We start from the raw sequence: 10466 nt of genomic DNA on the forward strand, positions 1-10466 counted from the left end.
AGTCACATCAACGGCTATAATCTAGGTGCTCGGTGCATCTGAAGCATCGCAACACGATCATCTTTGTCAACGCCCAACTCAGCTTACCTTGACAGCGGCAAGTGTGAGGGGTCTCGTGACATCATGGAGAGTAAACTAAACGCCGCCACTATTGAAAGTAAGAAGAGCAACACCCGCTAAACGCGCTAAACATCACTAGTCAATGCATCAAAACTCGAGGCTTTTGCGTGTTCTTGAAAAAAAACAAATCTCCCATTTTCTCTTTGTGAAGATCATATCTAGTTATATATAGTAATCTGCAAATACTCGTGTATTTTTCTTGGATAAATAATGGAATATGCTGTCCATCTATTTCATTTGTATTTCCATCATCTCTTATGTTTTGCTGCATTGGTTAGTCCATTTTCTGGGTTCAAGCGACTGATTTAAAACATTGTCATACTGAATGATCCACCATGACTGACTTGTTTTATAGGTAAAGCTGAAGGTGTCCTATTTGAAGATGCTGGGGATGGATACGGGTTCACACAGGGGAACTATCTTTTAACATATTATGTTGCCCAAGTTCACTCATCAGTGGTTTCTGTGAAAGTTCTGAAAACCGAAGGATCCTGGAATAGACCAAAACGTAACTTAAATATAAGTATATTACTTGGTGGAGGTGCTATGGTATGTCTATTGACTTCTTTCTTATTTCTCACTTGAAAAGTAAACAAATGTTGGCTGTAGGGTTTTAATGACTTCTTGTGAACTCAGATAAGTTCACATGGTGTCGATGGCGAAGAACTACATATTATGATGCCTTCGGGGTCTGAAGTGTCCAACTTAGTCGCAACAAGTGAACTTGAGCTCAAGAAACGTTTGGGTATCGATCCCACTATTTTAGCATGGCTATAATGTTTTAGATCTAGAAGGGCTTATCTCTGAACTTGTCTTACATTGTTATCTTGTGATGATCGTGCAGAGATGATTTCGCCTATACCTGATATAGATGAACCGTCAGGACAGGAAGGTGCTGAACTCTCAAAAATACCTATTGATTTGAAGAGCGGGGACTGGTTGCTTAAGGTTGTACCATGGATTGGTGGTCGTATTATTTCAATGACACATCTTCCTACTGGTATGGTTCACCTCTATTATATTATTAATGGACTCAGACCAGGTTTACAATCTCATTGTACTGATAGGATGTATATGCGGTCAAATAGAGATTGCCCTGAATTGCTGTTGACCAGTACATCTGTTGCAACAGAGTAGTTTAAGGTTGAGGTAATAGCACCCCAGGTACCCTAACTTGCACAGAATGTGATGATTTAGTCCCAAACTTGCAAAACTTCACTCCACCATACCCCAACTTGCACCTCATGTGATGATTTAGTCCCAGGCCAATCACAGCTCGACAGTTGGCGGCCAGGTGGCTGGACCGGTCAGCGCGCGCACTTTTGCAGAAAACCCCCTATAGTTTTCTGTAATCAACCCGCACTCACCTCCCATTGACTGCAAAAGCATAAATAACCTAGTGTAAAGTGGAGTACATCCAAGATTCCAAGTTTGCTTGGAACTACGAATGTTCATGTATTTCAATTCAGAACGACATGTAGTTGCTACTGTTACAAAATAAAATGTGTAGTTTCTACTGAAAACCACATGATAAAACTGTTCAGACTGTAACAGAACAGGTATCAGTGCACAACACCATTTTCTTTCAGTCTTTCAGGAGAAGAGAGGTTGCACCTCGTGAACATCTTTACTGCAGCACAATTTCGCGGCAGAACATGATTTCAAGTTCTCAACGGAGAAAAGAATTAACATTGCTCGATCAAACCAACATACAAATTAATGGTGAGAAAAAAGAATCACGGAAGCAGCATGAATCCTTGGCCGCTACCTGCAAGAACTGCTCTCCTAATCAGCCAGTAGCCATTTTTTCTTGCATCGGCGGCGTCAGTTCCTCCAGAACGGAACAAGAACGGCACATTGACGTCGCACGGCCTGGACACCACCTTGGCGCTGGCGGCGAGCCTGTCCACCGTCATGGCGCACCGAACCGTCACCGGCACGGCCCACGTCCTCACGCCGCCGAGCTGCAGCCGCACGGGCACCGTGATGTCCACGTCGAACGGCACCGATCGGAGCCGCTCCGCCGCGGCCATCTGCCCGTGCTCGCGCTCCGAGAACCGTATCCCGGTGCCCTTGGCCTTCGCCATGAACACCGTGATGTTGCATGGCGCCTGGTAGAAGGCCGGCCACGCGCCGTCCGCCAGGCTCACGCCCTCGTATGACACGGCGATGCGGCTCCCGGCGCCGTCGTAGTGCACGCCGACCTTGCCTTTGGCGCTGTTGTCGGCGTGGACGGTCGCGGCGAACCCCGGCGAGAGCGGGCCGGGGGCCGAGGCGTTGCTGACGCCGGCGAGGCCCGACACTGCGAGGGACACGACCGAGTACGCCGGCTGCCTGGGCTTGAAGGCGAGGTAGACGACCCCGACGGCGGCGGCGAGTAGGATGGCGAGGGAGAGGACCTCGACGGCGAGGTAGAGGCAGGCGCAGAGGCAGGAGCAGCCGGCGTGGCGGGTGTAGTGCTGGAAGAGGCGCGCGTTCTCTGGCGGCGGCACGCGGAAAACCTTGTCTTTGGGCACCTGCACCACGTACGTGCCGGGCTGCGGCGCCGGCGGCTTCTGCTGGTGTTGGGGCGGCGGCGGGACGGGCTTCTCAAAGTGGACTGCAGAGCGGGCTGGGGGAGGGGTCGGAGGAGGAGTAAGCGTAAGCGTACTCGCCGGAGAAGTCGGAGCTGGTGGACGAGGCCGTCGTTCATCATAGGCCGCTCCTGCTCCTCACGTCGCGCGTGCGTATCAATCTGCGATATCAAAACCGTCCGTGCCAGAATGTTTTGTGCGCATTGGTACTTCCCAACCGAATAGTACTTCTTTAGCACGGCGTTGATTGCTGATTTGCTTGCTTGCAGTGCTAGTATGCTTATCGTGGACGTCCTATAGCTTTGCAGTCAATAGATGATCTCTTGTTTTTGTACCATGGGACAGCACGCACTACGGGTCCTGTTCACCAGTGCACGTACCCAAACTTGAAGAGAGACCAGCAGCCTCCACACTGGCTGGTTCCAACTCATGACATGGTCCTTCTCGTTGAAGCATCGAACGGCGCCTTCCATGCACATGAAGCTGAAGTCAACCGTGCACTCGAACCAAACTCTAAACCGGTGCCCTGTCACCTCCATGAGGAAAGGAATGGTGTGGCGGAACCATTGTCTGAAACAGTCAACAGCAAAGCAAGCAAATCAGCAATCATTAAGCAAAGTAAACGAATGTACAAATGTACTAAAACGGAGCACGTCACTCAGCACGTACCCGCCGAGTTCCTTCTTGTCTCCGCACTGCTGCACAGCTTCATAGAAGACTAATGACAACTCGTCGTCGCTCTCCTCATGTCCCATGCCAACATCGAACGGTGAAGATCCAAACTCAACGACCATCAGCATCTGGTGCAGTTGGTTGGCCGAAATTTTGTTCATTTAAATTGTCGTTAGTTTCCGAACCAAATTACTATTCAAGGATCTGCACATCCCAGTTACAATTTTTTTTCTCATAGCCTGATAGGCACGCACCTGTGGAGCGCAGGCATTCAGACAAACATTCTAGACCTTGACAGCCGGTGTCATGCCGAAAGCCACAGGGTTACACCTCCTCATCTTGTTCTGTGTGAACAAACCACCCGGGCCGCTACTATAACGGTCGAACATGGGACCTTGTATGCCGTTGATGATTGCAAATTGATTCTGCATTGACCGAAGTGTTGTTATTGTTAACTTACATAGGGTTTATGCTTGATCACTACAGATTCCCAGTGGCTTCATAGCAGGATTGAAATAAATGGTTATGAAGAATACAGCGGGACTGAATATAGGTCTGCTGGGTGCACAGAAGAGTACAAAGTCGTTAGGTAAAATAAAACATCATTTAGACTGTTTCTTACTTTTGTTTGATGCTCTTTGACTTGTGGGTGAATAGTTTTGTAGTTCCACTTTTGGCAACAAAATAACTGTTAATTAAAAAAATACAGGAGGTATCTTGAGCAATCAGGAGAGGAGGAATCTATTTGTTTGGAAGGTGATATTGGGGGTGGTCTTGTTCTTCAGCGCCACATATCCATTTTGAAAGACAACCCAAAGATTGTTCAGATTAACTCTAGCATTCAAGCAAGAAGTGTTGGAGCTGGCTCTGGTGGGTTTTCAAGGTGAGTGCTAAGTTCTATAAAAAAAGAAGTTATGTTTGTAATCCTTGATCAGGAATTGTGCAGCTGCGACTTATGTAATTACACAATACAGAACACTCATGTGAATGCCCACACAGATTGCATTGGTGCCACAAAACAAAATGCTTTCAGATTTTATTAAATCTTAGATTTGCTGGCATATGTTCTTTTTCTCCTGAGTATGCTTTGTTCTACCGTTCAGCAAGTTTTATAATCATCCCGATCCAACTCGAGTTAAAATTTTAGGCAGAGGTATCTTTGATTATTCAGAGTGAAATAGTATCTCGGAAAACTGAAGTATGTTCCTTCTGTGAAGGTTGGTATGTTTGCGAGTTCATCCTACTTTCACCCTTCTCCACCCAACTGAGGTGGTTGTTGCTTTTACGGCCATCAATGGCTCAAAGCAAGAGTTCTCTCCAGAATCTGGAGAAGTGACATTACAAGGAGACCTCCGGCCAAACGGTAAATTAAGCTGTCCGAAGTTCTGAGATTATTTGACTGATCAGCATTTTTTGTCCTTGAATTGTTTACTTTTCTGAGATTATTTGCTTCATTTGTTATCTTGTAAACTACCAGGGGAATGGATGCTAGTGGATAAATGTGCAGGAGTGAGCTTGGTAAATAGTTTTGATCCCAGTCAGGTTAGCAAATGCTTGGTACATTGGGGAACAGGTGATTTGAACATGGAGCTTTGGTCGGAGGAAAGGCCAGTTTCCAAGGACACACCGTTGACAATTTGCCACCAGTACGAGCTGAGACAAACATGCTGAATCTTGCCTTGCGATTTTCAAAATACATCTTGCTTTGTGCACTGAAACTCATTTCTTTGGTGTCTCGGCGTCGCCTAGCACCAATGTGTTTAGAACTACTACTACTGGACATCATTGTCGAACCAATGTTTCTAAGACTACTGGGCAACATTGTTGAGGTTGGAATTTACGGACAAAGTGCGCTCTGGTGCTAAAACCTAGCTTGTTCATCATTAATAAAGTAGAGGCTGTGATCTCACTTGTTTTCTTCTTCTTCAATAGCACAGTGGCCCATTAAATCATTTTAGAGCATCTCCAGCAGTTCTGAAATAAATCATCCCAGTAGGTTCAACATCATTTGAAATCCATACTTTATGAAATTTATTTCAAATCTAACTAAAACAAATGGTGCATATATGGATTTCATATCAAATTCATCGTCATTGAAAAACAACTCAACAAGGGAGCTTATGTGCACAATATACATGTTCAATTACAATGACTTTTAGCAAACTCAAGAGATTCATAGTTGCATCACAAAAAAAATTGGCGTGGTGATATGGGGCAAACCATAGGGGTGGCCTGATCTTCTCGAAGAAGCGGAATTGAGAAAAAAATATTTATGAGGTAAAACAGAAACTAGTACAAATGAGCACACAAGTGGCAACTTGTCGGGACCGAAGTCCTAGATATACAAGTCTTGTTGTAGATGTAGAGGATCATACATGAAGCTGAGATTTGTGTCTGGACAATAACAACCCTAACAAACTGGTCCATGGACGTCAAATACTCAGAGAGCCCAAAACATTGGTTCGGTGATCCACACGTCGGGAAATCCATCCGATGGGGGGATCCAATGTTCCACACAAGTTCTAGAGGGGCTAGGTCATGAATTCCCAGCTTATAGACGAGTTGGTTCATCCTGTGTTCGATCGACCGCTAGTAAATGCATGACTCAGATTCTAAGACCCTACACACACCATGCACTTTGTAAACACACATGCACCCATGCACAACGTGTGTTAGACACCACATGAACTCTACGACTGAAGCATGTATATCATTCAAAAGGCTCTTAGAAGAGCAAACATAACAGTTTAATATACACATAGGTCACATGACCCAGCATGCAACATGGAACAACGGAAGCAAACTATTCTGATACAGACCAAGTTAACAAAAACCTATAAGAGGCTTAAAAGGAAGAGACAACGACCCTCCCAAGGAACCAGACTGCCATCTGGGACCTCCAAGCTACTCATCAATGTCAATCTTCACTTACAAACCACCCTTGGATGCGGTGGCTTCCCTTTACAACAAAAATCAATGAAAGTAAGGGTGAGTACAAATGTACTTTTTTTTTTGCGAGGAGAATATAAATGTACTTCGCAAGACTTACATCAGATCTATCTACATATGTTCCAGTGTCAAAGAGGATGTATGTGGACACATAAAGCCAGTTTTACCTTTGCATGCTACTCTAGGCTACGACTACAAGTAGTTTTTCAACAGGGGTAAGAAGGCATCTAACTCGAGTATCTAGCTTAATCATCACATCAATTACACCACAACGAATCCTCCCTCGACCCAACCACGAGGAACCAATCCATGGCACTTATGCTTATCTTGGCAATGTTAAGGTAACCGTTAAAGTTGTCTAGTCCAAGCTTAGGTCATCGAGTAGCTACTCACATGGACATAACCATGGACACGGCTATTCGAATACGTTTAACAGTACATGGGTGATGCCTACACCAATTGGAGAGGAAGCTAATGATAGAGATCATGAAACTTCAGATCAAGTTACTACAGAACCTAGTAGGTCTTGCAGAGCACGATCCGCACCAGAGTGGTACGGTAATCCTGTTCTGGAAGTCATGCTACTTGATCATGATGAACCTACGAACTATGAAGAAGCTATGATGAGCCCAGATTCCGATAGATGGCTTGAGGCCATGAAATCTGAGATGGGATCCATGTATGAGAACAAAGTGTGGACTTTGGTGGACTTGCCCGATGATCGGCAAGCCATAGAAAATAAATGGATTCAAGAAGAAGATTGACGCTGATGGTAATGTTACTGTCTACAAAGATCGACTTGTTGCGAAAGGTTTTCGACAAGTTCAAGGAGTTGACTACGATGAGACCTTCTCATCCGTAGTGATGCTTAAGTCTGTCGGAATCATGTTAGCAATTGCCGCATTTTATGATTATGAAATTTGGCAAATGGATGTCAAAACTGCATTCCTTAATGGATTCCTTAAAGAAGAGTTGTATAGAAGGTTTTGCCGATCCAAAAGGTGCTAACAAAGTATGCAAGCTCCAGCGATCCATTTATGGACTGGTGCAAGCCTCTCGGAGTTGGAATATGATACATCTCCAATGTATCTACTTTTCCAAACACGTTTGCCCTTGTTATGGACTCTAACTTGCATGACTTGAATGTAACTAACCCGGACTGACGCTGTTTTTAGCAGAACTGCCATGGTGTTATTTTTGTGCAGAAATAAAAGTTCTCGGAATGACATGAAAATCCACGGAGACACGTTTTGGAATTAATAAAAAAATTGGTGAAAGAATCAGCATCAGGGGGCCCACACCCTGTCCACGAGGGTGTAGGGCGCTCTCCCCTAGGGCATGCCCCCTGCCTCGTGGGCCCCCTGGGACTCCACCGACCTCAACTCCAACTCCATATATTCACTTTCAGGGAGAAAAAATCAGGGAGAAGCTCACATTTTACGATACGGAGCCGCCGCCAAGCCCTAATCTTCCTCGGGAGGGCTGATTTGGAGTCCGTTTGGGGCTATGGAGAGGGGAATCCCAGCACCTACTCCTCCAGCTCCATCCACATCAACTGAAGTCTTCGTCCAAGAAGCCATCTCTACACCACCACCTAAAGATCAAGCCTGAGAGTCGATCTAGTACTATGCATTTTCTATGAACTTTTTGGTAACTTGTTGCCAAAGGGGGAGAAAATTGTATAGATCATAGGCTTCGAGAGAGAGTGTTGCTTTTTGTTCTCTCTTGCTTTTGTGGTTGAACTTTATTTGCTTTTGCTTGCTTGAGATACTAACTTATTATCTGTGTGAAACAATGATGATCCTGTGTTTGATCATATGCTACATTTATGCTTGTTGGATGACATTATCTCATTTATCTCTATATGATCATTCACTTTGCTTGGTGATGAGTGCATGTATTCAATATTTATTATTTTGAGCGCTCCACCAAGATGTATGTGACATGGAAGAGTAACCCATGAGCCTAACTCCTTGTGCATTTGCAGTCCAAAGCAAATCTTAAACTATGCACAAATTTAGGGGGAGCCCTTGCTTATCACATACTTCTCAAAGCGACAATGTTTTTTCACTCTTATTATTATTTGTCGAAGCTTTGATCTATATGTTGTCATCAATTACCAAAAAGGGGGAGATTGAAAGTGCAACTATCCCTAGGTGGTTTTGGTAATTCCTAACAACATATAGCTCATTGAGCTAACATCATTCCAAGATGAACATTTCAGGAAAAGCTCAATGAATGGCATGGCATGGATGAGGCAAGTGGATCCCTCAAAATACTAAGGATAAAAGGATTGGCTCAAGCTCAAAATCTCAAGACTCTTCATTTTACATTTCAGTGATCCAAGATCACATTGAGTCTATAGGAAAAGCCAATACTATCAAGGAGGGATGAGGTGTTGCTTAATGAGTTTCTTGCTTCAAGTGCTTAGTGATATGCTCCAAAAACCCTCAACTACTTTATCATATCCACATATGACCTAAACCTAAAGTCAAACTTGGCCCCACCAATTCTTTCTATCCGGCGCCACCGAGTTCGGATGTCATAGCCACTGCCACAAACCCTAGGCAAATCGGTCTCACCGATAGGGATCTCGGTCTCACCGAGATGGGATTGTAATCTCTCTGTTTCCCTTCATAACGTTTCGGTCTAACCGAATTGAGCGATCGGTCCCACCGAGATTGCAATGTAAACTCTCTGTTTCCTTTTTGTAACATTTCGGTCTCACCGAAAAGAGCGAAACGGTCCCACCGAGTTTACCTGACCAACTCTCTGGTTAGCTTATTACTAAAATCGGTCTCACCGAGTTTGAGTAATCGGTCTCACCAAGATTACGTTATGCCCTAACCCTAACCATATCGGTCCTACCGAGTTGCATGTCGGTCCCACCGAAAATCCTAACGGTCACTAGGTTTACTAAATCGGTCTGACCGAGTTTGTTGATTCGGTCCCACCGAGATTGGTAAATTGTGTGTAACGGTTAGATTTTGTGTGGAGGCTATATATACCCCTCCACCTCCTCTTCATTCATGGAGAGAGCCATCAGAACGAACCTACACTTCCAACTTACCATTTTTGAGAGAGAACCACCTACTCATGTGTTGAGGCCAAGATATTCCATTCCTACCATATGAATATTGATCTCTAGCCTTCCCCAAGTTGATTTCCACTCAAATCTTCTTTCCACCAGATCCAAATCCTGTGAGAGAGAGTTGAGTGTTGGGGAGACTATCATTTGAAGCACAAGAGCAAGGAGTTCATCATCAACACACCATTTGTTACTTCTTGGAGAGTGGTGTCTCCTAGATTGGCTAGGTGTCACTTGGGAGCCTCCGACAAGATTGTGGAGTTGAACCAAGGAGTTTGTAAGGGCAAGGAGATCACCTATTTCGTGAAGATCTACCGCTAGTGAGGCAAGTCCTTCGTGGGCGACGGCCATGGTGGGATAGACAAGGTTGCTTCTTCGTGGACCCTTCGTGGGTGGAGCCCTCCATGGACTCGCGCAACCGTTACCCTTCATGGGTTGAAGTCTCCATCAATGTGGATGTACGATAGCACCACCTATCGGAACCACGGCTCAAAAATCACCGTGTCTCCAAATTGTGTTTGAAATCTCTAAACCCTTCCCTTTACATTCTTGCAAGTTGCATGCTTTACTTTCCGCTGCTCATATACTCTTTGCATGCTTGCTTGAATTGTGTGAACATTGCTTGACTTGTGCTAAGATAGGTAAAATCTGCCAAAGACTAAAATTGGGAAAATGTTAAGTTTTTAATTGGTCAAGTAGTCTAATCACCCCCTGAGGGAGTCCTGGACTAGGGGGTGTCCGGATAGCCGAACTATCATCATCGACCGGACTCCAAGACTATGAAGATACAAGATTGAAGACTTCGTCTCGTGTCCGGATGGGACTTTCCTTGGCGTGGAAGGCAAGCTTGGCGATACGGATATATAGATCTCCTACCATTGTAACCGACTCTGCGTAACCCTAGCCCTCTCCGGTGTCTATATAAACCGGATGGCTTTAGTCCGTAGGACGAACAACAATCATACCATAGGCTAGCTTTTAGCCTCCTTGATCTCGTGGTAGATCTACTCTTGTAACACACATCATCAATATTAATCAAGCAGGACGTAGGGTTTTACCTCCAT

General features: G+C 44.9%; 1 protein-coding gene and 1 pseudogene across 1 annotated transcript in view; one reads left to right on the forward strand and one right to left on the reverse strand.

Annotated features, from left to right (window-relative positions):
* The window catches only part of LOC119341397 (alpha-glucosidase 2-like), a 24853-nt gene extending 19566 nt beyond the window's left edge, over positions 1-5287 (forward strand). The window contains exons 17-23 of the mRNA XM_037613274.1: positions 476-669; positions 757-865; positions 965-1120; positions 3852-3954; positions 4075-4248; positions 4583-4728; positions 4843-5287. Coding sequence (XP_037469171.1) covers positions 476-669; positions 757-865; positions 965-1120; positions 3852-3954; positions 4075-4248; positions 4583-4728; positions 4843-5036 — 1076 coding nt within the window. The 3' untranslated portion in view covers positions 5037-5287. The remainder of the gene's footprint in view (positions 1-475; positions 670-756; positions 866-964; positions 1121-3851; positions 3955-4074; positions 4249-4582; positions 4729-4842) is intronic.
* Positions 1392-3756, reverse strand: LOC119341403 (annotated as a pseudogene).
* Positions 5288-10466: the final 5179 nt, after the last annotated feature.

Source organism: Triticum dicoccoides, chromosome 1B (assembly GCF_002162155.2).
Source record: "Triticum dicoccoides isolate Atlit2015 ecotype Zavitan chromosome 1B, WEW_v2.0, whole genome shotgun sequence".
Lineage (NCBI taxonomy): Eukaryota > Viridiplantae > Streptophyta > Magnoliopsida > Poales > Poaceae > Triticum > Triticum dicoccoides.